This window comes from Dama dama, chromosome 11 (genome assembly GCF_033118175.1).
Source record: "Dama dama isolate Ldn47 chromosome 11, ASM3311817v1, whole genome shotgun sequence".
Classification (NCBI taxonomy): Eukaryota; Metazoa; Chordata; class Mammalia; order Artiodactyla; family Cervidae; genus Dama; species Dama dama.
Window position 1 is genome coordinate 59,867,705 of NC_083691.1, and position 23,962 is coordinate 59,891,666.

At 46.7% G+C, this 23,962-nt stretch overlaps 2 protein-coding genes across 2 annotated transcripts in view; both read left to right on the forward strand.

The window, feature by feature from the left end:
- GCC2 (GRIP and coiled-coil domain containing 2) overlaps window positions 1-9,886 on the forward strand; it is a 35,455-nt gene extending 25,569 nt beyond the window's left edge. Inside the window, exons 17-23 of the mRNA XM_061155351.1 lie at window positions 619-740; window positions 3,883-4,059; window positions 4,962-5,179; window positions 6,636-6,830; window positions 7,372-7,511; window positions 7,663-7,864; window positions 8,194-9,886. Coding sequence (XP_061011334.1) covers window positions 619-740; window positions 3,883-4,059; window positions 4,962-5,179; window positions 6,636-6,830; window positions 7,372-7,511; window positions 7,663-7,864; window positions 8,194-8,264 — 1,125 coding nt within the window. The 3' untranslated portion in view covers window positions 8,265-9,886. The remainder of the gene's footprint in view (window positions 1-618; window positions 741-3,882; window positions 4,060-4,961; window positions 5,180-6,635; window positions 6,831-7,371; window positions 7,512-7,662; window positions 7,865-8,193) is intronic.
- A 6,726-nt stretch (window positions 9,887-16,612) lies between these two features.
- The window catches only part of LIMS1 (LIM zinc finger domain containing 1), an 82,494-nt gene continuing 75,144 nt past the window's right edge, over window positions 16,613-23,962 (forward strand). The window contains exon 1 of the mRNA XM_061155354.1: window positions 16,613-16,726. Coding sequence (XP_061011337.1) covers window positions 16,695-16,726 — 32 coding nt within the window. The 5' untranslated portion in view covers window positions 16,613-16,694. The remainder of the gene's footprint in view (window positions 16,727-23,962) is intronic.

Below are 23,962 nucleotides of genomic sequence, written 5' to 3' on the forward strand. Positions count from 1 at the left end.
ATTTTTAAAAAATTTTTTAGTTAGAAAGGTTAGAGTTCTCTCCAAGGGCTAAATGACTATGAAATCATATTCTAATAGAAGCGCCACTTTCTTCAGTGTACAGAACAGACCCCTGCAATTGACTTGTTACAGGCATGGCTCTTTCTGAGCATCCTGGGCAGTAGGGCTGAGAGGTCACAGGGCAGTTCAGGAAACCCAGGACCTAGAATTACACTTTTCCCACTATCTTTTGAAAACCAAAGTGCAAGTAGCCTCACCTCTTTGAATTAATTTTTCTTGTATTTATAAAAACAGGAAATAGCACAAGTGAAAATTATTCTAAATAGTGCTATTATAAAAATATGGGGGAAAAAAATGGGCAATAATCTACTAGGGTGAAAACAGGTAGAAATATACCTCCTGTCAGATAAGATATGTCATTCAGAGACCTTAAAAAAGTGTAAGGCCAACAGAAGTACACTATTTAGGGAAAGTTCATTGAGGGACTAAGGAGTGTCAGAGGCATTACTTATCTTCAGAGAAAGGTTTTCATCTTCATTCACAATCTGAGAGAAAACAGGAAGATCACGTGACCTAAAAATGCAGTGGTCAGACTTCTTTCTCTCTGAACCATTACAGGCAGAACAAGCTGCGGTCACCTCTGAATTTGAGAGCTACAAGATCCGGGTCCACAATGTTTTAAAACAGCAGAAAAATAAGTCTGTGTCTCAGACTGAGGCTGAGGGAGCCAAACAAGAAAGGTGAGGTCTTCAGGATGGGGAGCACCCACGGGGTGGGAACTCCTGCTCCCATTGCCTTTGGACCGTGAGGTTTACACGTAACCACTAGTTACCACCAGTGTTTCAATAATATGTTGTTTAATACTTCTTTAAAATTAGCATACAGATTGCTCTTGTGAATTATTCAAAAATATACTAGGAATGAGAGCTTGCTGTGGCATTCTATAGCATCTGTGCTTTGCTTTTATTGGGAGAGGCCTGGTGTTCAGAACAGTTTTACATCTGGCTCTTACTGTCCTCAGTAGGAGTAAATATCCTGCAGAGTTTGTGTATTTATGTGTTACTTTTTTTGAACTTTTTATTTTGTGTTGGGGTATAGCTGATCAACAGTGTTGTGATAGTTTCAGTTGGACAGCAAAGGGACTCAGCCATACATAGACATGTATCCATTCTTCCCCAAAGCCCGCCTCCCAATCAGGCTGCCACATAACATTAAGCAGAGTTCCCTGTGCTGTACAGTAGGACCTTGTTGTTTATCCGTTTTAAATATAATAGTATGTACATGTCCATCCCAAACTCCCTGGCAGCCATAAGTTTGTTTTTTAACTCTGTGAGTCTCTTTGTTTCATAAGTAAGTTCATTTGTATTATTTCCTTTTAGAGTCCACATATAAGGGATGTCATACAATATTTCTCCTTCTTTATCTGATTTGTTTCACTCAGTATGCCCCTCACTAGGTCCATCCATTTGCTGCAAATGGCATTATTTCATTCTTTTTAATGGCTGAGTGATGTTCCATTGTATATATGTATCACATCTTTATCCATTCCTCTGTTGATGGACATTTAGATTGCTTCCATGTGGCTATTGTAAACAATACTGCAATGAAGACTGGGGTGAGTGTTGCCTTTTGAATAATGTTTTTCTCTGGATATTTGTCCAGGAGTGGGATTGCAGGGTCATATGGTAGCTCCAGTTTTAGTTTTTTAAGGAACCTCCATACTGTTACCTGTAGCTCAGATGGTAAAGAATCTGCCTGCAATACAGGAGAACCAGGTTCAATCCCTGGGTCAGGAAGATCCTCTGGAGAAGGGAATGGCAGTCTGCTCCAGTATTCTTGCCTGGAGAATCCCATGGACAGAGGAGCCTGGCGGGCCACAGTCCATAGGGTCGAAAAGAGTCGGACATGACTGAGCGACTAACACTACCATACTGTTCTCCATAGTGGCTGTACCAATTTTAATTCCCACCAATAGTGCAGGAGGGTTCCCTTCTCTCCACCCCCTCTCCAGCATTTGTTGTTCGTGGATTTTTTTGATGATAGCCTTTTTAGCTGGTGTGAGGTGCTGTCTCATTGTAGTTTTGATTTTGCATTTCTCTAATAATTAGTGATGTTGAACATCTTTTCATGTGCCTTTTGGCCGTCTGTATGTCGTCTTTGGAGAAATGTCTCTTTAGGTTTTCTGCCCATTTTTTGAATAGGTTGTTTGTTTTGATGCTGTTAAGCATCATGAGCTTTTCGTAAATTTTGGAGACTAATCCATTATCAGTTACATCATTTGCAAACATTTTCTCCCAATCTGTGGATTGTCTTTTCACTTTTTTGTTTCCTTTGCTTTGCAAAAGCTTTTGAGTAGGTCCTGTTTGTTTATTTTTGTTTTTATTTCCATTATTCTGGGATGTGGATTGAAAAAGATGTTGTTGTGATTTATCTCAGTGTTTTGCCTATGTTTCCTCTAGGAGTTTTTTAGTGTCCAGTCTCAGTTTAATCCATTTTGAGCTTATTTTTGTGCATAAAGTTTAAGAGTGATCTAATTTTATTTTTTTACATGTGACTGTCCAGTTTTCCCAGCAGCATTTGTTGAAGAGACCGTCTTTTCAACATTGTATAGTCTTGCCTCCTTTGTCATAGATTAACTGACCATAGGTGCATGGACTTATTTCTGGGTTTTCTATCCTGTTCCCGTTGGTCTATATTTCTGTCTTTGTGCCAGTACCATTACTGTTTTGATGCCTGTAGGTTTATAGTATAGGCTGAAGTCAGGGGACCTGACTGCTCCAGTTCCATCTTTTTTTCTCAGGATTGCTTTTGCTATTCAGGATCACTTCTATCATTTGAGATTTTTTGTTCTAGTTTTGTGAAAAAAGCCATTGGTAATTTGAAGAGATTTCATTGAATCTGTAGATTGTCTTGGGCAGTATAGTCATTTTCACAATATTGATTCTTCCAATCCATGAACATGGTGTATCTATTCATCGTTTATTTCCTCTTTGATTTTTTTCATCAGCGTCTTAATAGTCACTAGAGTACAGGTTTTTTGTCTCTGAGGTAGGTTTATTCCTAGGTATTTTATTCTTCTTAATGCAGTGGTAAATGGAATAGTTGCTTGAATTTCTCTTTCTGATCTTTCATTGTTACTGTATTGAAATACAACAGATTTCTGTGTATTAATTTTGTAATCTTATGGTTGTGTTGCTTTTTAAGTATTTAGTAAATAGATAACTCTAGGCTAAAAACTGATGAGATGTTTTTTCTATGAATTGCTTGTCTTAAAAGCTGAAGTTGAATACTGACACATTTATTATAAAAATACCACATTTGCAAGAGTCAGCTTTGATTATGACAGTTTTGAGTTAAAATTATTTTAATGTAAATGTTTTAAGTTTCTTCTACTTTCTTATATATTAAATACTTTTTAAGAAAAGAAATAGTGCATTACACCAGTTGTGGCAGAAATACAGTTTTTAACTTTTTCTCCAAAGACTTTCCTTCACTCTAACTTGGTGTAACAAGCTGTTCTCAGAACAGATAGCCTAGAGCTGTATGATTTCTGTTTTTTCCCCCAACTAATGTCGTCGTCCTATAGCATGAAATGGACTGTTTGGGTGTACTGCATGGTCTGCTCCATTTGAATGTGAAATCTGTAAATTCAGACTTTTGTAAATGTGTAGTCTGACATCTAAAGTCTGACTATAGTGTTTTGTTTCACACTTAACCGTCTTCTCCAAATTCCTCAGATTGTTTTATTTCCTTTAGAATCATCCATAATAATGGCAAGAGTATGGTATCGAAAGATTAAATGATTAAAGTAAAATTTATTTGAAATCACAAAATTAGGTTTACATCTTTCAAAAACGTTTTTTGAACTTATTTATGTTTTAGAGAACATCTGGAAATGCTGATTGACCAACTGAAGCTCAAGTTACAAGACACCCAGAACAGCTTACAGATCAGTGCCTCTGAGCTGCAGGCCCTGCAGTGTGAACACTACGCCCTGCTGGAGAGGCACAACAGGGTGCTGCAGGAGGCCGTGGGCAAGGAGGCTGAGCTCCGTGAGAAGTAAGCCAGCGGTGCTGGCACATGGGCAGCAAGTGGGCTTGTTGGTGCTCCGGTTGGGCACCCTTGGGAGGCTGCGGGCTGAAGTTAGGAGCAGGGTGTCCACACGTTGGTGGCTGCTGCTGCCTCAGAGCGCCTGCTCCTGCTGTGTCTGTATGTGGCTTTACCTGCTCGCCCACCATTCTGTCCACTGTGCCCTCATGGCCTTGCATTGGAGGCCAGCACTACTACTTCTCTCTGGAGGACATTCTGGCAGCTGCTGCTGGAGCCCTTACTTTCTTTGGAAATAAGAATTTACAGCAAGCCCTCACTGTAGGACAGGCAGAGTTTACTAGAAGCACAGCTTGTGGGGGAGCACACAGGCAGAGCTGCGCTCCCTGCACAGGGCGTGGGCGTCCTTGCCGACAGGGAGTGCCCAAGGGTGGAACTGCTCATGTAGACGCCATCTTCTGGTCTCTGGCTTCCTCCAGCCGCTTGTCTTGCTTCATTTCCCACCCTCTGACCTGACCCAGGGCCCTCCCAATATGCCCATGCATCCTTTTGCTGAGGTGGAGTCCAGTGCGGGGGTCTCGAAGGTGGACAGCACTTATTACAGGATCCTACCCCCCCACCCTCCACCCCCGCCCCCCACTTCCTAATCGCAAGAAATGTCTGCACATGTGCAGTGGAGGGGTGTCTCCTAACCTGGAGAATAGGCGTGTCACCTGTCCTTCACTTCGGCAGAGCTTCATTTCCCTCTGCTCCTGCTGTTAACCCTTCACTTGAAACATCGGGGTACACAGACTCCAGTTGGCTCATTCAGGTTGCCCTCTGCCTCCTGTCTGAATCCCCCAGGGGCACGTCCGGTTGCCATCTTGGCCAAGCCAATGTGGGGTGGATGCTTATGTGGCACGGTCTCTCCCCAGGCTGTGCTCTGTGCAGTCGGAGAACTCTGCCTTGAAGGCTGAGCACGTGCAGACTGTCGATCAGCTCACAGCCCAGCACGAGGCCCTACGCAGCAGCTTCCGGGAACAGGTGCGGCAGCTTCAAGAGGAGCACGGCAGGACAGTGGAGACCCTGCAGCAGCAGCTGTGCCGGCTAGAGGCCCAGCTTCTGCAGCCCCACAGCGAGCCGGCCACGCGGAGTATGTATTTGCGATGGGGACAGGCGCACGGAGTGTGTACTTGCAGTGGGAATGCACACGTGGAGTGTGTACGTGCAATGGGGACACATACAGAGTGCGTACGTTCGATGGGGGCGTGCTGTCTAGCTACTCCCCCCACACACACACATGGTGACGAGACACCAGGTGTTGTGGTCAGCGACATGGCATCTGCTTGCTGAGTGGAGATTTGGACGCTGAACCCCCTGCTGCTCTTGCAGCAGCCTCTGCCCCCCGCAGGATACTGACTTCACGTAGTTGGGTTTTCCTCTTTGACTCAAACACAGCGGTCCCAAGCCTCCGTGTATAAATACAGCGTCCACTGCATCCATTTAGTGTTCTTAAGTGCTTTTTCAAACACTTTTTTTTTTAACTCAGAAATTCTAGAGTGCTGAAATTGTAGGATTGTCTGGTCAAACACAGCATCTTCCCTTCCAAGTTTCTAATTAGTGGAGCTTTTGTCCAGCCACACAAACGACTTCATTCTGCTTCCTGGAAGCGATGAGAGCCCATCAGCCAGAATGAGGCCACATCTCAGTGCAGAGTATCAGCTTCATATTTAGTACTGATCCCTCATCACGAGGGTGTTGGCAGTGATGGGTCACTCCTCAGGACCAAAACCAACTTTCAGACAATGTAATGTAAACCGAGAACTATCAGAAGTGGCTAACCAGGGAACGCTGGAGTCAGGAGTCAGCAGTGGAACAAGCAGTAAGAAAATGGTCAGAGACCTGGGAAAGCACTTCCGCAGAGGGAACTGAAGTGGCCTAAGCGAGAGGTGAGGTTAACAGGCCTGGCTGGAACTCTGGGCCGGAGCAGGCCGTGTAATTGCTCTGACCTTGAGCTTGCTTGGGATTCATAAAAGAACTCCTTTGAAGTGTCTTATGACTCTGCTGGTTGTATGCTGGGCTGGTGGCCAGCGAGCGTGGAGCCCAGCCTGGGAAGTGGGATGGGTCAACCCACCCTAGATTCAGGACTCTTCTTGCCTGCATGCTGACGACGGAGTGGGTGATGGCCCGAACTCTCGGTGGAGTGTGAGGCCCATGGTCAGTGAGCTCAGAGCTGCCCTCAGCAAGGGTGTGGTGTTCCAGGGTTTGCAATGCTGGAAACACCCATCCTCTGTGACAGGCAGAGTCTGGTTGGAGGGTTTCTATAGCAGCCAGGCCTCTGCATTGTGCTGTCCAATGGTTTACCCTAACTCAGGTAGCAAGTGCTGCCTCTGGTGAGTGGACTTCATGGTTAGAGTTCAGTAACTGGCTGGTTAGGGTGGTCTTAGAAGTTTCCTCTTTCTTCATCTTTCCTTGTCTTTCAGTAATTCAGGTTCCCTGCCATGCAGCTGGTCATCCTGAGTCATGTTATCTTTGCTTGAGTGTCTCTGCTGGTGCTGAGTCCATGAGTCTGAGCATCTCCCACTTACTGTTTAAAAATCCTGTAATAGGCCCAGCTTCTTCCCAGCAACCTTTGAGGAGCCTTCGCGAGAGGAGAAGCGCAGACCTCCCATTCCTGGATGTGCAGGTCACGGCCCGGGAGGAAGGGGAAGGGATGGAGACCACAGACCTGGAGCGGGGCTCTCCCGCCAGCACCCCTGCACAGTCCCTGGAGCAGCTGCTCAGTTCTCCTGAAGCCAGGCTCGGTGCGCTCCCCTGTCTGATTCTGTCATCCTGTCTAATTAATGTCACTCTCCTTTATAAGTGCTCTCTTGAGCTACTCTCGGAAAAAAACTTTGCAGTATTCTCCTGTTTTACAAATGGAAAATTTGACCACAGTCAGATTTGGCCTTCTGTTTTTGCTTGTTGACTTTGGGCCTGTATTAAATTCAAATAATAATGCTCCCCTTACCTTGTATGAAATCCTCATGGGAGACCACTGAAATTATGGTCTCCCAGTAACTGCTGGCATTTCCTTCTTTATGAGCAAAGTGACACCAGCTCCCAGGATGTGAATAGATGGAGGAGGGTGAGCTGGTGCTGACCTAGTAGCCTCACAGCTTCCAGGCCAGCAGCCTGCTCCACGGCACAGTCTGTCTTCCTGTGTCTCGTGCAGCCTTGTAACTGGGGCATGGGGGTGGACCTGCAGAGCCAAGTGGCCCTACCAGGGTATTTTCTTGCTGATCTGTTAAAATTTTCACTTGTGACCGCTCATTTTGGGAATTAACTTTGGACGATTACCTGCAGAGCCGCCTGCATGGCACAATGAATTCACCAAAGAAGAGTTGGTTCAGAAGCTCAATTCCACCACCAAGAGTGCCGACCACTTAAATGGCCTGCTTCGGGAAACGGAAGCCACCAACGCCATCCTCATGGAGCAGATTAAGGTGGGGGATGCTGCTTCCAGGAAGCCCTCCGCACTAGCTCATGCGTCGTTGCCACACCTTTGTTGTCATTTTAAGGGCATTTTGGGGGAAGAGGAGACACGGTGTCCATCTTTCGTGTTAACCCTTTTCCCATCGCTTCTCTGACAACCAGCTTCTGAAGAGTGAAGTCAGGCGGCTGGAGCGGAACCAGGAGCGGGAGAAGTCGGCAGCCAACCTGGAGTACCTGAAGAACGTGCTGCTGCAGTTCATCCTGCTGAAGCCGGGCAGTGAGCGGGCACGGCTATTGCCTGTGGTGGACACCATGCTGCAGCTCAGCCCTGAGGAGAAGACCCGGCTGGCGGCCGCCGCCCAAGGTGGGCAGGGCATCAGACGGGGTTGTGCTGTGGACCAGTATATCCTGTGCCTGGCAGGAAACGCTGGCTCTGCTTCCTGGGGACAGCACCGTGTATGCATCCCTTCCATGTAGAAGGGAGCACAAAGTGTCCAGTGTGATCTCCAGTTCCTTGAAACTGGACCCTAGTTTGGGTTCTCCCCATGAGTTTGGTTTCCTTCTGTGCCGTGCTGTATGTCATGTGTCAGACGTCCTCGTTCTGACCCTCAGAGAGGAAGACACTGGGCACTGGTAGGCCTAAGAACGGGTTGGTGTGCAATGTAGATAGTAACCTTCTGTTTCACCCCACAGGTGAGGAGGAGAGCGGGTCCCGCTCCTCAGGCTGGGCATCCTACCTGCACAGCTGGTCTGGACTCCGGTAGACTGACGAGAGTGCTGTTCATGAACCAAATAGTCTGTTTGGCAAAAAAGGCTCATGTATGTCCCTGTCATTGTTTGGTCCAAAACCATGTGTGTGTAATTCACATCTCCATGTGTGTATCCATGCATGTGTCAGAGGAATCGAAGAGGCTCAGCCCGTGGTGAACATCCAGCAGTTGGAGTGTGGACATGGCCCTGAGACTCTGTGCCCTCTCCGTCGCCACCAGACCCAGGAGCAACGCCCTGCCCTCCTCTGGACTCTCAGGCTGCCTGGGTCAGGGCTGTCCTATGAATTCTAAAGTTAAACTAAGTTTTGGTGTCATACCAGCTAGAATTTAGACTTTTAAAAGAATTTGTAGGACCATTTATGACAAGATCAGACTGACAGGTCAATTGTTATCATTGACAAATTGTTACAGAAAACTTGTGAGTCAGAATGTGAAGGAAGACACTTTTCCTGGTAAAGCTGATGTGTTTATGAAGGAGTGTCAAGTAAATGTGCTGGAGTCCACCCCCAAGTCTAAGTTAATGTGACTATTTCCTTATTTTCTTTAAAACTCCTGGGTCTGGAGGTGATGGAGAGGGCCCCACTCCACCTGCTGGACGTTCACCATGGGCTGAGCCTTTTCAGTTCATCTGACACATGCAATGCGTGGACACACACACGTTTTTGGACCAAACAATGAGCTGTTCTATTTTCTCCAGAGTACGTTATCTCAAACTGGTTCTGTGGTCACAAGCCCTGGTCGCCATGTTCCCAGATGGGGTGCTTCTTTGGGGTCTGCCCGTATTCCTATTGTGCTTCAGCAGCTTCTACATCGGAGTCTGTGTGGGGAATTTGCTCAGTCTCTCCAGAGAAACTTTCCAGTACCCTGGCTGTGTTGCTCGGTCTAGTGTCCAGAGGCAAGCCGGTGCTCAGCAGTCCCGGCACACCAGTCGTGTGCTGCGAGGGGCCCTGGGGTATAGCTCCTGGTGGTGGTGGTGGTACTTGGCTTGATGCCTCTGAATATTCTGTGGACTGCGTCAAAAACGTGTCCTTAAGTCATCATTGTGAAAACTCTATTTTTAATATTTATTTGTTAAAAGTCACCCCACAATATGCTGTATGAAGTTGTTTCAGCTTCTAGTCTACCTGTGATCTTTGGTCTCAGCTGGTGAACTGACTTTGTACTGCAGTTACGGGAACATTGGTTTCCAGTTTACTTTAACTGAAATTTGCTGCTGACATGTTGAGTTTGTTCTTTAACAAATAATCTCAATATCTGACTTTCCTCTTGTTTCAGAAGAACAGACCTAACTGGTGAATGTATTAATGAAAATGCATCTATTTCAGAGCTGACTTCTAAGCATTTAGTTTTTTTTACTTGATAAACTGTGAATATGAGTATGCCAGAAGCATACGAGGTAACTGTTAAAATATTTAAATAAATCTCACTTTATCTCTAAGTCCAGGCTATCAACCTGTTTTGAAGTATGAGCTCTACCTATGGACATAATAACAAAAATGCCTTGTATGATCAGAAATTACTACTTCGATTACAGAAGGGATCTCCCTCCCTGGTTTCTGCAACGAGAGGAAGTATAATGATTATTTTAATATTTCTATTAAATGTGTTGGACTGTATGTCACATTGTTAATACCTACTCTTCTGTTATGTTAGCCTCTGCCTCCTAAGGGTCTTGAGTTGGTTTATAATATGGATTTTGGGTTCCTTCTCTGCCATCTTGATCAGTTAGGACCTTGGACCCCCCCAGTGCTCGGCTCACGGGGCCTCAGGTTGCCTGAGGGTCCTGTGCATCTGTTCGTCCAATACACACCTTCTGGCTGAAGCTGGAGGCCACCTGGCCCTTCTATGGGTGTTTCTCAAGTTCTGCCCTCTGTGGTGTGAGAGTCTCCCAAACTACGAGCTCTGCTTACATTCCAGACAGTGTACATGGAGGCTTACGTTCCTTTAAACAGAAGTGAACCACTCACCAGCAGAGCAGGGGTCCTGTACCCCACGGTAGCTAATGATGAGAGCGAGAGGTCCCATGGAGACATGGCTTTGGTATTCAGTGAACAGAGCACATGAAAATACTTGCATGTGGTTAGTAGGAACTTGGCAGTGGCACTTGGGACAAGACTTTTGTTTTATGTCTGTTCCGTGTCTGGAAATCAGCTGTGGCAGGTCTTCCCTGGTAGCTCAGTGGTAAAGAACCTGCCTACCAGTGCAAGAGATGCGGGTTCGATCCCTGGATCGGGAAGATCCTCTGGAGAAGGAAATGGCAACGCACTCCAATATTTTTGCCTGGGAAATCCTATGGACAGAGGAGCCTGGCGGGCTACAGTCAAGTGAAAGTCACTCAGTCATGTCTGACTCTTTGCGACCCCATGGACTGTATAGACCATGGAATTCTCAAACCCAGAATACTGGAGTTGATAGGCGTTCCCTTCTCCAGGGGTTCTTCCCAACCCAGGGATCGAACCCTGGTCTCCTGCATTGCACGCAGTTTCTTTGCCAGCTGAGCCACAAGGGAAGCCCAAGAATACTGGAGTGGGTAGCCTATCCCGTCTCCAGCGGATCTTCCCGACCCAGGAATTGAACCAGGGTCTCGTGTATTGCAGGCGGACTCTTTGCCAGCTGAGCTACCAGGGAAGCCCTACAGTTGGTGGGGTGACAAAAGAGTGAAACGTGACTGAGCGCACATGCACTCCCTGCCCCTCAGTCAGCTATGGCTTCAGAAGAGAACAGAGAGGAGAACAGCCTGATAGAACTGGCAGTGCCTTCCAGCTGATTTCACCAATAGGTGATGAAGAGCTTTTGGGTGTTTATGTATTGGTTCACCTGCCTGCAAAATGTGATTACGTGGGAAAAAGAACCAAGTCCTGACATTGAGTTATTACTGTTTTAAAAAATAGGCTCTTGTGAGTTGAACACTGAACACATTGTGGAAATGTGTTTTCAGTTCAACAATGCAGGTGACTTCCTGGTCTCACTTGGAGGACAGGCCCACTCCCACCCACGTGGTGCCCTTACTCGAGTCTGCCCTCACCCTTCTATCTGGGGACAGAGGCCACCCCCCTATAAAAGGCAAGGAAGCCTGGCCATAGTCATCTGGACCCAGATGCAGGGCTCCACCCTAGACAAACCAGTCAGTGTCTGACTCTGCAACCCCACAGATTGCTGCATACCATGCTCCCCTGCCCTTCACCATCTTCCGGGGCCTGCTCAAACTCACGTCCATCGAGTCAGTGATCCCATCGAACCATCTCATTCTCTGCTGTCCCCTTCTCCTCCTGCCTTCAGTCTTTCCCAGCATCAGGGTCTTTTCTAACGAATCTGCTCTTCCCATCATGTGGCCAAAGTATTGGAGCTTCAGCATCAGTCTTTCTAATGAATATTCAAGGTCGATTTCCTTTAGGATTGACTGGTTTGATCTTGTAGTCCAAGGGATTCTCAGGAGTCTTCTCCAGCACCACAGCTCAAAAGCATCTTCAGTGCTCTGCCTTTTTTATGGTCCAAGTCACATCCGTACATGACTACTGGAAAAACCAGAGGTTTGACCAGAGCTTTGACTACAGTTTACATGCCACACAATTCATTGTTTAAAGTATACAACTGAATGGCTTTAATGTAGTCATAGGGTTGTGAAACCATCTCCATGTTAGAAAGTTTAATCATTCCAGAAATAAACTCCCTACCTATGGGCAGCCTCTCCCCCACTAACCCTCCCACCTTTGACAGCCACTGATCTGCTATCTGTCTGTAGATTTGCCAGTTTGTATAATTCCTGTTACATTGCAACTAACTTGTTCCTGTTCCTAATCTCCAAATAATAAACAGGTAAGATTAAATGAAATGATACAGTAAGATGCTGACTCAGCAGTGTCTGGTATGTAGGACTCACACAATAAATGTTGGATGGTTTTAATTCCTACTTCACATGTATAATTAAAGCTTCCCAGGTAGTGTAGTGGCAAAAGAATCTGCCTGGCAGTGCAAGAGACACGAGATGCAGCTTCAATCCCTGGGTCAGGAACATCCCCTGCAATACTGAGTGGGCAACCCACTCCAGTATTTTTGCTGGGAAATCCCATGGGCAGAGGAGCCTGGTGGGCTACAGCCCATAGAGTTGCAGATAGTCAGATACAACTGAGCACATATACACACATCACATGTGTAATCACAAACTAGTTTCACTGCATTCTGATTGCCGTCACTACCAAGGAGATTAACATCACTGTTACCAGTGAAGTCATTATGGCTATAAATCTTTTCTGAGGGATGTACTGAATTCTAAATGCAAAGTTAAAGATGCTAACATGAATGACATTTAGGTCATTTTGGTTACTCCTTTCATAATTAGCAAAAGCCATCTTTTATTTTTTAAAGCAATTAAAAATGTAGGACACATACAATAAGTGTTAGATGGTTTTATTTTCCACTTCACATGTGTAATTCAGGCTTCCCTGGTGCCTCAGATGATTAAGAATCTATCTGCAATGCAGGAGACCAGGTTCCATCCCTGAGTTGGGAAGATCCCCTGGAGAAGGGAACAGCAACACACTTCAGTATCTCTGCCTGGAAATCCAATGGACAGAGGAGCTCATGGGGTCACAAAGAGGCAGACACAACTGAGTGATTAATACTTTCACTTTTATGCAGAATATTGCAATTTCAGCTAGCCATGTTGTATCTTTCTTGGTAACCTGGAAGAAAACAGGCATTTGGTTTTTGTATCAGCTTTAAGTGCTATGCTGTTTCTTAACCTGTTTGCTACTGGCTAGATACAGGGTGTGCTTTCCTTGAGGGGCTTTTGAGAACTGGCCATGGCTTCCTGTTCCTTTTTTTTACCCCAACTGGTTACCAGAAGGCAACACTCCCTGGACAGTCCTGTTTCGACTTCAGTCTTTATTCTAACTTCCCCAAGGGAATGGGTCTGTGCGTGAAGCCTGACCTACCGGTCTTCAGAAAATCTCCATTATCTTGGAATGTGTTTTCCGGTTGCTTTGTTTGAGCTTAGGTGTAATTGTGACTCACCACACCGAGGAGGGAAGGATGAGGACAAAAGTCTGGTGGAGCAGACAGAAGAAAACAGAAGACACCAGAGGCTTTCAGAGAAAGGGATTTTTTTTAAATTAAAATTTATTAATATGAAAAATAGTAAACTGATCTGTACCATGTCAGGTTCTGGAAAGAGTTGCCATCTGCTAAGAGCATTGTTTGTTAATCACAGTTGATTGCATTCAATATCTTATTTGTACACAGAAGCATTCTTTTTATTACTTCTCTTATGACCAAAGTAGAGGTTAGAATTAAGACCCATTCTGAGCAATCTAACAGATAGTTTATTTCAGTGTAGTTTAGTTTAAGATTATAAGAAGACACTCTTCCCAAAGAGTGAAATACAGTTTTTCACAAAGTTTGAATCTGTAGCAGTCTGTGGAACAATGTATCAATATACTTCCTACATCAAGCATAATTAGCAAAGCTCTACATTTTGTGATATAAAGTGATCCTATTGTAAGCTGAAAACTCATGTTCAGCACTGGATGGTGTCCAATGTTTAATTCCTGTGATTCATTCTGGTTTCTCACTGAGATCACTCTTTGGCCTTGCGCATTTCTCCTGGGACCCATAAAATATGCAACTAACTTAATTTCATGACTGTACTATTTCTGCTTCCTTTCCTGGAAAAGGAATCATTCAGATCAGCTTTCAAACTGCCTTATAGATGACAACTTTGAAATATTTTAAAAGGAGCTCCTCTTTTCTAGAACTGCTCTAATACAATAGTCACTATTCACATGTGGATATTGAAAGACTGAACTGTAGTTATTCCAAACTGGGATATATTGTAAGTATAAAATACACACCAGGTTTTAAAGACATATGAAAATAACTTGTTTCTTTGAGACAGCTAAAAAAATAGAAAAGTTCTGGCAGGATTGACCAAGAGAAGGAGAAATATGACACATATATAAATAATCTCATTAATAAACAGGAGACATATAACAGATGGGGGCTTCCTAGGTAGCGCAGTTGGTAAAGAACCTGCCTGCCAATGCAGAAGACACCCTGGAGGAGGACATGGCAACCCACTCCAGTATTCTTGCCTGGGAAATCCCATGGACAGAGGAGCCCAGCCAGCTACAGTCCACGGTGTTGCAAAAAGTCAGACACAACTGAGATACTGGGCAGGCACACACATAACAGATAAAGTAAAATTTTAAAAGATAGACTAATATAAACAGTTACGTGTAATGATTTTGAAACTTTGGACATAAACTAATTTCTTTAAAATTTAAACTTGAAATTTACTTAATATACTGTTAACCTATGATGATCATGTAGAATTTAAAAGCTTGAAAAATCCTGTAACTGGAATAGAAATTGAAATGGTGCTTAAAATCTTCTCAAGAAGAAACCACAAAGTCCAATTGGGTTTGCAGACATGTTCCATCAAACTTTCAAGAGTGATAACTGTCCCAATTTGATAGGTTTATTCAGGCAATAAGAAAGGAAATATTCTCCAAATTAATCTAGGAGACCAGCATAAACCCTGACAGCTTTTCTCTTCCCTCAAATGGCAGCATACTAAACAAACCTCCCCCCTTGTTTTATTTCCTAACTTAAAGTATTTTATCTTGGAGGTGGTTGTTCAGTTGCTAAAGTCATAAAAGTCATTCTTTATTACTACAAATCATCTTATTTTTATTTAACTGTGGTAAAATGTACATAAAATTGACCTTAAACATTTTCAAGTGTGCAGTTCAGTAGCATCAAGTATATTCACATTGTTGAACAACCTCCAGGGCTTTTTCATCTTGCAAAACTAAAAGTGTATCTGTCAATCAGAACTCCTGACTTCCCCTCCCCCCAGCCCCTGACCCCCACCATCTACTTTCTGCCTCTGAGTTTGACACCTCTGGGGACCCAGTATTTGTCCTTTTTTGTCTGACTTATTTCACTCAGCATAGTGTCCTCAAGGTTCATCTGTGTTGCAGCATACATCAGAATTACCTTGCTTTTTAAGGCTGCATGATGTTCCATTCTGTGGATGGAGACTCCATTTTGTTTATCCATTTCTCCATCCATGGACCTGTCTCCACATTTGGCTATTGTGAACAGTGTTGGGAATGAACATGGGTGTACAAATATCTTTCCAACTCTCTTCAGATGTCTGCTTTCAGTTTTTTTGGATATATACTCAGGAATGGGACTGCTGGATCAATATAGTAGTTCCATTTCTAGTTTTCTTAAGCTTTCATACCCTTTGCCACAGTGGCTGCAGCAACTTACACTCCCACCAAAAGTGCAGGAGGGCCTCAATTTCTCCACCAAAACATCTTGGTCAACACGTGTTGACAGCAGCATCGCCCCGGACAAGTTTCCCTGATGGCTCAGTAAAGAATCCACCTGCAATGCAGTAGACCTGAGTTTGATCCCTGGGTGGGGAAGATCCCCTGGAGAAGGGAATGGCAACCCCCTCCAGTATTCTTACCTGGAGAATCCCATGGACAGAGGACCCTGGTGGATTACAGTTAATGGGTTTGCAGAGTTGAACACCACTGAGCGACTAATGCTTTCACTTCACTTTCCTCCTGGACAATAAGGTGGTTCTGATTTGCATTTCCCTAATCACTAGTGATGTTGAGCATATTTTCATGTGCTTATTGACTTTTTTTTTTTTTTCTTAACGTGTTGTAGGTAGAGACTGTGATTATTTAATGTCCTGGTTAAACAAACTTTCTCAGTTGTTCTTAAAAGCAAAACTGCATTGACCCTCTTGGTACAACTGCTGTGGCCATTTCTGTACCACTGCGGCACGCCCGCTCTGCCCCAACCCATTCCTCCTTAAGGTGCGGCTTTACCCGCTGGGCTAACAGGGTTCCCTGGAGCCTTTCCTGACAACCATCCTAGAATGGGGTCTGCAGCGATGCTGAGACTCCAGGAGTGACCCCATCGCCAGGACCCGGTCAGAGTGGAGATGACTTCTCAGCACCATCACCGGCCACCTCCGCGGCCCACAGATTCGGGTGTGGAGACGGCGGAGCACGAGGGAGGGTGAACCGGCCCCGGATCCAGAACCGGCTTGCTGCAAGGGACCCCTGGTCCCCTGGCCAGTGTCCTCCACCGGCAGGGCGGGGCCTATCTGGAGGCGGGGTCGAGGTTCGAGGGGCGGTTCCGGGTGGCCGGACTGGAGGTGCGCCAGTTCCGGGTGCGGGGAGGACCTGGCCGGGGCCTAGATGGAGGCGGGGGCCGACATCCGGGAGGGCGGTTCCGGGGGGCAGGGCCGGGCTGGGCGGGACCGATTCTTGGTGGGCGTGGCCTTCGCGGCCCCGGCCCGCCCCTTCCTGCCCCGGCGCGCGGCGAGGAGGAGCGGCGGCGGCTCAGCGGCGGCAACTGGAGCGGCGCGGGGACGCGGTGCGGGTTCGCGGGGCCGCGGAGATGCTGGGCGTGGCGTCAGGAATGACCAACAGGTAAGATCGCGCGGGCGGTGAGCTCAAGGCCGGAGCTGGAGCCACAGCCACGTCGGCGGTGTTGCCGCCGGGGCGGCCCCTCCCTGCGGCGCGGGCGGACAGGCCTGCAGAGCCCGGGGCCCGAGTGGACCGCGACTCGGCCCGGCGCTCCTAGCCCTGCTCGGGTCGCAGGAGGTGTCCGTGAGGGCGGGGACGGCTCAAGGCTAGAGATTTACTTGTTTAGAAACGGAACATACCTTAAAGGATATTTACTCATTCATTAAATGTAAAATGAGTGTGTGATTTCAACGTATGTAACGCATGCTTCATGAAAATAGCGTTTTCCTAACAAAAAACTCAGTGTGACGAGAGCCGTGCTTGTACACTGTGCGAATCTCCTAAATGTGTGCATTTCCCTGCCTGATCTGCCTTCAGTCCGCTGCGGCCCGTTTTGCTTGAAATCCGAAGCCCGCTCCGACGCAGAGATGCGGTTGGAAGAGGGAGCTTTTCACGTAGTTGCGGTATTTTCTGTTATTACTACAAAACTGGGTAACTTAATGTTTGTTAAACATGAGTTCGCTGTGGAGTCCTCAGCCTTACCAGGAGCTTTTCACTCGCGGTGACGCTCAAATTCTCCGCGGGCCCTGAAGTTCAAGGGGCTCGCTCCTGATTGTAACAGGCATGTTCCTCGTTTGGAAGTGTTGATTCACTGAGTTAGGCAGATCTTCCAAATGTTGACACATCTCTTTATACAGTGTCACTAAGTAACATTTGTTAATATCACTTCTCATCCTCTTCTTAGAAGATCTTTAGGTTTGAAACTGTCTCTCAAGCTCCAGGCAGTGGAAAGAAGTTTTCCAACATTCTCATTCTCAGTTGAAAGCTTGATTTTTATTATTGGTAGGAAACTCTTGTCAATTGTTTTCTTCAACGTAACAGACTTGCTTTGTTTAGTTTCAAGAAATGTCTGCGAAATGCTAGCCTAAAAACCATAGTTTGTTATTCTTTCTGGTAAAAACGGTAGACCATGAAAAAAAGCGTCTGATTGAGTGGTCCCTGGGTCACCCTCTTGCTTGCCCTGCAGACAATTGTCCAACTGTGGTGAGGCCCAAGTGCTTCATTCATCACAAGAAACAGAACAGAAGGTCAGAGGTCGAGATTTAATAACATCAGTAATTGGTACTGCTTTATTAAGGACAATTTTTTGTTTCTAGAAAAATTTATTGAAAATTAAATGGATACAAAATTTAACATATATGTAAGGTATGAAGAATGACAATACAATGGATACAATATGACTTGAGTATAACCATCTCCCTTTATTTTCTTTGGCTGCACCACACAGCATGTAGGATCTTAGTTCCGCAACCAGGGATCAAACCTGCACCCCTGCATCCCTGCATTGAGAGTGTTGTCCCTGCATTGGAGTTTTAACCACTGGACCACCAGGGAAGTTCCTAAGCAGGTTCTTTTAAGAGCCTTGCTTATCTTCTGATCCCATCACATTACTATCCTGAATTTTCCTTTAGCAGTCCCTTACTTTTTCTTTCTTTTTAGTACTAAGTGCATTCGTAGTGTTGTGTGACCATCACGAGCATCTGTGTATCTCCAGAACCCTTTTTTCTTGCAAAACTGAAACTCTACATTAAACAACTTCCCATTCCCCTCTCCCTCCAGTCCCTCATCACCCTCGTTGTGTTTTCTGTCTCTGATTTTGACAATTCCAGGGACCTCGTGTAAATGGAATCATCCTGTCTTTGCGTTTTGTGACTGGCTTGTTTCACACAGCATATCATCCTCAGTGTTCATCCATTTTGTCTTGTGTGTCAGAATTTCCTTTCTTTTTAAGACTGAGTAATACTCCATTGTATGTTTATACCATCTATTTGTTTATTCACTCATCCTCCAGCGGACACTTGGTTTGTTTCCACCTTTTCGGTATTGTGAATAATGCTGCTTTGAGAATGGGTGTATGTTTTTTATTTGAAACTTTAGTAATATTGAGATAATTGTATTTGGCGGGGGGCGGGGGGGGGGGGGGAATTCCCCTGGTGGCTCAGCAGTAAAGAATCCTCCTGCAATGCAGGAGATACGAGTTTGATCTCTTAGCCATGAAGATCCCCTGGAGAAGGAAACGATAACCCACTCCAGTATTCTCACCTGGGAAATCCCATAGACAGAGGAGCTTGGTGGACTACAGTCCAGGGGGTCCCAAAAGAGTTGGACATGACTTAGCGACTAAAGAACAACAATTTTTTTTATTTTATTAATTTTTTATGTATTCATTTATTTATGGCTGCTTCATGTGGCACATAGGATCTTAGTTCCCCAACCAAGGATCAAACCCCTGCAGTGGAAGCGGGAGCTTCTTGGCATTATTATGAAAACGGTTTTGATCCCCAGGCTTCTTAAAAAGATCTTAGGAACCCTCCAGGGTTTCCAGACCACCCTTTGAGAACCAGTGTTAACATCATCTGAAATCAGGAGGGAAGTAGAGATTCTTGGAATATTTAAAAAGAAGTATCTATGAAGAGTTCTCTTAGAAATGAGTGTCGAGAAAAAAAAAATGAGTGTCAAGTGCTTGCTGTAGTGAGTGCTTTCTGTTTGGGAGGAGTTTTAGTGGCACTTGAAGAACCACTGTGGGAAAAGCAGCTTTTGCCTTGAAGGATTTTTCTGGGGCACAGTGCCAGCGTGTCATGACGAGGGGTGATGCCCTGGTGGGGTTTCTTATAGATCTTCACTGCCCTGTGCCTGTTTGTGTGTGAGGAAACCATGCTCTTAGTTTAACTGGTGAGAAGTTGGCAGTAGGGAAGATGGCTCTGTCTGGATGTCGTGTGCCCTGCAGGCTTAGGATGTGAGGACCATGGTCCTCACCCCTCTTTAATTTGGGGCGCCCTTGAACCTGTTCCTGGACGCTCTTTCTCCTGTTGAACGTGGGTGGCTTTCCCTTTCCTCCCCGAAGTAGGGAGTATCTTCCTGACCCCCTGAGGCCCCAGGGGCTACAGGTTGGGGGAGGAGGATCCAGGCCAATGATGGAAGCTCAGAGCTTTCCCCCGGAAGCCTGTGTTTTCAGTAATCCTGTGTCTGTTCCTCAGATGATCGTTTAAGTAAACCTCAGTGTAGGTCATGTTCTCAGCTAGGGCTGCTCTTAAATAGAAGGAGAAGCATCTCAAACCATTCGTCGATTTTACATTTCTCCCAATTGTGCTTTAAGCTGTGGTTTCCTACCCACAGGAGTGTCCTCTACATTACACGCTGGCCTGTGGCCAGGGTGTTTTCCTAAAGCTTTCAGTTATTTGAGAAACACTAGCTGGGGTACCCATTGCCACATTCTGTGGACCCTCCAGCAGCCTTATGCCTTGTGAGATGTCCCGTCCTCTCTTGTTTCGCCAGATGTTTCCACACAGGATCTCATGGGACGGGCTTCATTTCCCTGCATCTTTTTCATGTCGGAACTTATTTGCCTTGGCGAGTCCACAGTGACTTTTGCCTTGCCGGTTGGGAGGCTGCAAACACAGTGGGCTCTGCAGGGTGTCCTGAGGGAGGAAGCAGAGGGTGGGGGGCAAGCGTGAATGCCCTTAGGGGAGCTTGGAGTGGGCACACCGGACTGAACTAACTTCTCTGAGGTCAGGTGAGGTCCTACGCAGGAGCAAGAAATAATACAGAAAGAACCAGTGTATTCTTTACCCCGTTTCCCCATTGATAGAGTTTTGCAAAGCTGTGGTACGTGATCCCAGTCACAGCGTCAACAGCCATGCAGTCCCTGGGTCTCACTCAAATTTCCCGGCTGTACCTGCGGTCATGGCTCTGGGACACCCCACCCCGGTGAGACTTTGATGTATCCGAGCCACATGAACAGGATAACTCTGGATATTTCTGGATGGCTTATTCTATGTCACCACAGAGCTGTTGTGTCAGAGTCCCGGATGTCAGTCTCTTTCAAGTTGATTCCATTTGTGAAGTGCATCCTTGGAGACTTGCTGTTCTGAGACCCATGTGCCAGTGATCATGGTGCTTCCTCCCGGAGGCCAGGGTCTCCTCCCACCCCACACGCTGTTCTCTCAGGGCCACCCTGACAGTCCTTCCTATTGGGGGGCTCCTCTTCTGGCACATCCATTTGGGGATGAGTCTGAGCAGTTGCTTAGACAGATTGTAGGTTACTTCTCATGGGGAGGGGTGGTAGTCCTCATGTTGTGTTTCATGTGTGTGTTTTTGCTCCTGAGGCTGGGCGCTTTGCTGTCTTCATAGCCCCACCCAGGGGATGTGGGCGGCAAGCATGTGGACATGTGGACACGGTCGGTGGTGTCTGGGCCACTAGCGGGTCCTTGTCCTCCTCGACACGGAGGACTCGGCAGCAGGTTCTTAGGTGCCCGGTGGGTGCGGCCACAGAGATTCGAGGGGGATGGGACGTGGCCCCAGCTCTCGAGAATCTTTCAGTGTGTTGTCCTTCATGTCAGTTCCATGTTTTCCTGGAGCACCACGTTGGGCATGTCACCTCTCTTTTCAGAGTGTTAAGAAGACTCCTGATTGCCTGTCAGATAAGGTCTGGACTCCTGCACCTGGCACTCAGGCTGTTTCTCACCTTCTGGCTGGTCGTTAGCCCCCCCAGCCCATGGTCTCTGAAGGCACCCTGTACACCCCAACCTCAGGGCCTCTGCTCACACGGCTGGAAAACCTTCCTCTCCTGTGTCTTCTTGGCCACTGGAGCAGAGTGACCGCTTGGCCCTTGGATGCTGAGTTCCTGAGACATGGATTAAGGTTGTCCTGGAGCCTCAGGGCTCAGAGCTCATGTACTTCCTCCTAGAACACTTTGACCTGCTTCGGGTGACTGCCATGCGGTGTTTTAGGTTGTACTTGTGGATGCATGCTCAGTCACTTCAGTCGTGTCCAACTCTTTGTGACCCTCTGGACAGTCACCCACCAGGCTCCTCCGTCTGTGGGATTCTCCAGGCAAGAATACTGGAGTGGGTTGCCCTGCCCTCCTCCAGGGGATCTTCCTGCCTCAGGGATTGAACTGGTGTCTCTTATGTCTCCTGCATCAGCAGGCAGGCTCTTTACCACTGGTGCCACCTGGGAAGCCTCATAATTACTTGTATCTGTATCTAGTCTCTTCTGGCAAATCATAGTCTCTAGAAGTAAAGGAGCATCTTCATCGGATTTGTTAGGCGTCCAAGGAAGAACGAATTGGATTTAGATGGGCTTCATTTCTCCTTTTCTTCAGTCATCAGTGAATTGACGAGTCCACAGCTGGCTCTGCTGGATGCCTGTGACAAGCTTTCAATAAAGTCATAAGACTTGGGGTGAGGGGAGCTGACCTGCACACATTTTAGCTGAACCCTGCAGTGTGTGACGTCCCAGTGGCAGAGACCTGGTGTCCAGGCATCTCTGGGGAGAGATTCAGAGATGCTCAGCCCTCCCTGTTAGATTGTTTCTTCTCATGACTGGGCCGCCCTTTTGGAAACTTTCTGGCTAATAACCACCTTTTATTAATAACTTGTGGTTACACAAGTACTTTAAGGTGTTAAACATCTATTTCACAAATCTTAGATGGCTGCACTTTGAGGCAGGGCTTTCATGCCCACTTTACAGGTGGAAACAGAGCATGAGATTGGCAAGCCACCGCCTCACAGGGTTGGGGTGAGATGAGCTGAGGTTGGTGCCCAGCCTCGTCCCCTTCCCGCATCCCCTACTCCAGTGTCCCCTCCCTGTGTCCCCTCCCGTTCAGATGAGGCCGAGGCTCCCGCTTCTCCTCGGTGTCAGGGGTGTCCTCTTTGTGTGGTAGGCAGTCGTGCCCTGAGTGTGGTAGTCATGAGGGGCTGCATTATCTCACTGCCAGACGGTCCTTCCTTCTGAACATGGAGGTTGTAGACCTCACACTCGAGGCCCAGCTGGAGGATGTGTCAGGTTGCCTTCTTCACTTGAATTTGGGGTGTGTGTTTCATCTTGAGCACCTGGCCCCTTTGCCTCCTGCTGAGTGGGAGACCTGAGCTCGGAGAAGCATGTTGTCCATGTCACGTGTGAGCCTCACTCCCCTGTTCCGCAATGACATGGTGGGGACCAGGCCCGCCGTGAGCCCCGAGCCCGGCCAGGCCAGGTCCAGGTGCTGACCCTCAGGGGGAGGTGCCAGCACCCTCCTGTCACCCTCAGAGGACAGCGGGGCAGGATGTGATGACCCCGCGGATGTTCCTCACATCTTTGGAACACGATGGTGAGAGATCGGTGCCGCGGCCCCCCACCCGCCCCATGCCTTGACGCCCTCATGAAAAGCAGTTCTCAGCCTTGGGTCCTAGAGGCAGATGCAGAAATAGATGAAGATGAGCCTACTAATAAGCATGGGATTACAGAAGGGACCTCAGGCCTCTGACTTACGGTTTCCTTCCAGCTTGCGTTTATTCTTCGGATGTTTGAATTTAGGTTAAAACCTGAGCCCGATTCCTCAGGCTTGAGTTGAATGCCTCTATCCGATATTCTAATAGGAAACTTTAGAACATAGTAAATATTCACTCACTACTTTCTAATTTTCTCATTCAGAAAGTGTGTGGGAAAGTGGTGTCTGGAACATCACTGTTTGGTTGGGGCCCACACCGGGATACACCGCTTCCCTTGGGTGCTGACGCTCTGCTGCCAGAACTGCTGCCTCTTCGGCCTGCAGCGTGGGCTTGTCACAGTGGGACGTGTGGGAGGGGACAGAGTGGGGTCTTCATTAGAATCTCGAGCTGGGGTGACTCACCCAGCACACCAGCAGACTCTGTTTTCCCAGTGTGGGCAGTGATGTTTTTGTAACAGCCGTGGATTCTTTGTAAACATAGCTGAGACTGGTTCTCTGTTTTCAAAAATGAGTCTAAGAAAAGAAGAGCTTCAGCCCCGACTAGAATCTGGAAGGTTCTGTTAGCACTTAGCCCATTTCGGGCAACTGACTATACTTACATGTTTGAGGATAATGATGAAAAAAGTATAAAAACTTTAAAAAATATATGTGTATAGGACACTAGGTTATCTGTCTCGTAGGCCAGGCCAGAATTGCAGTGATGTAACTTTGAACTGGGTGCCAGGCTACTGTCTGAAATAATTTAATGCTGGTTCTGGACTTAATGTCCTTTTTTTTTTTTTCAATGCTGGCCTACTCACACCAGGAAATGAAAGCACTTTTTGTCTTTGGGTATTTGCCAGATCTGCCCAAAGCTCAAGGCATCTGCAGATGTCTGCTGGAGGCAGTTTCTGGATGCTGTTAACAGAGTGTATAGCATGGGTACTTGT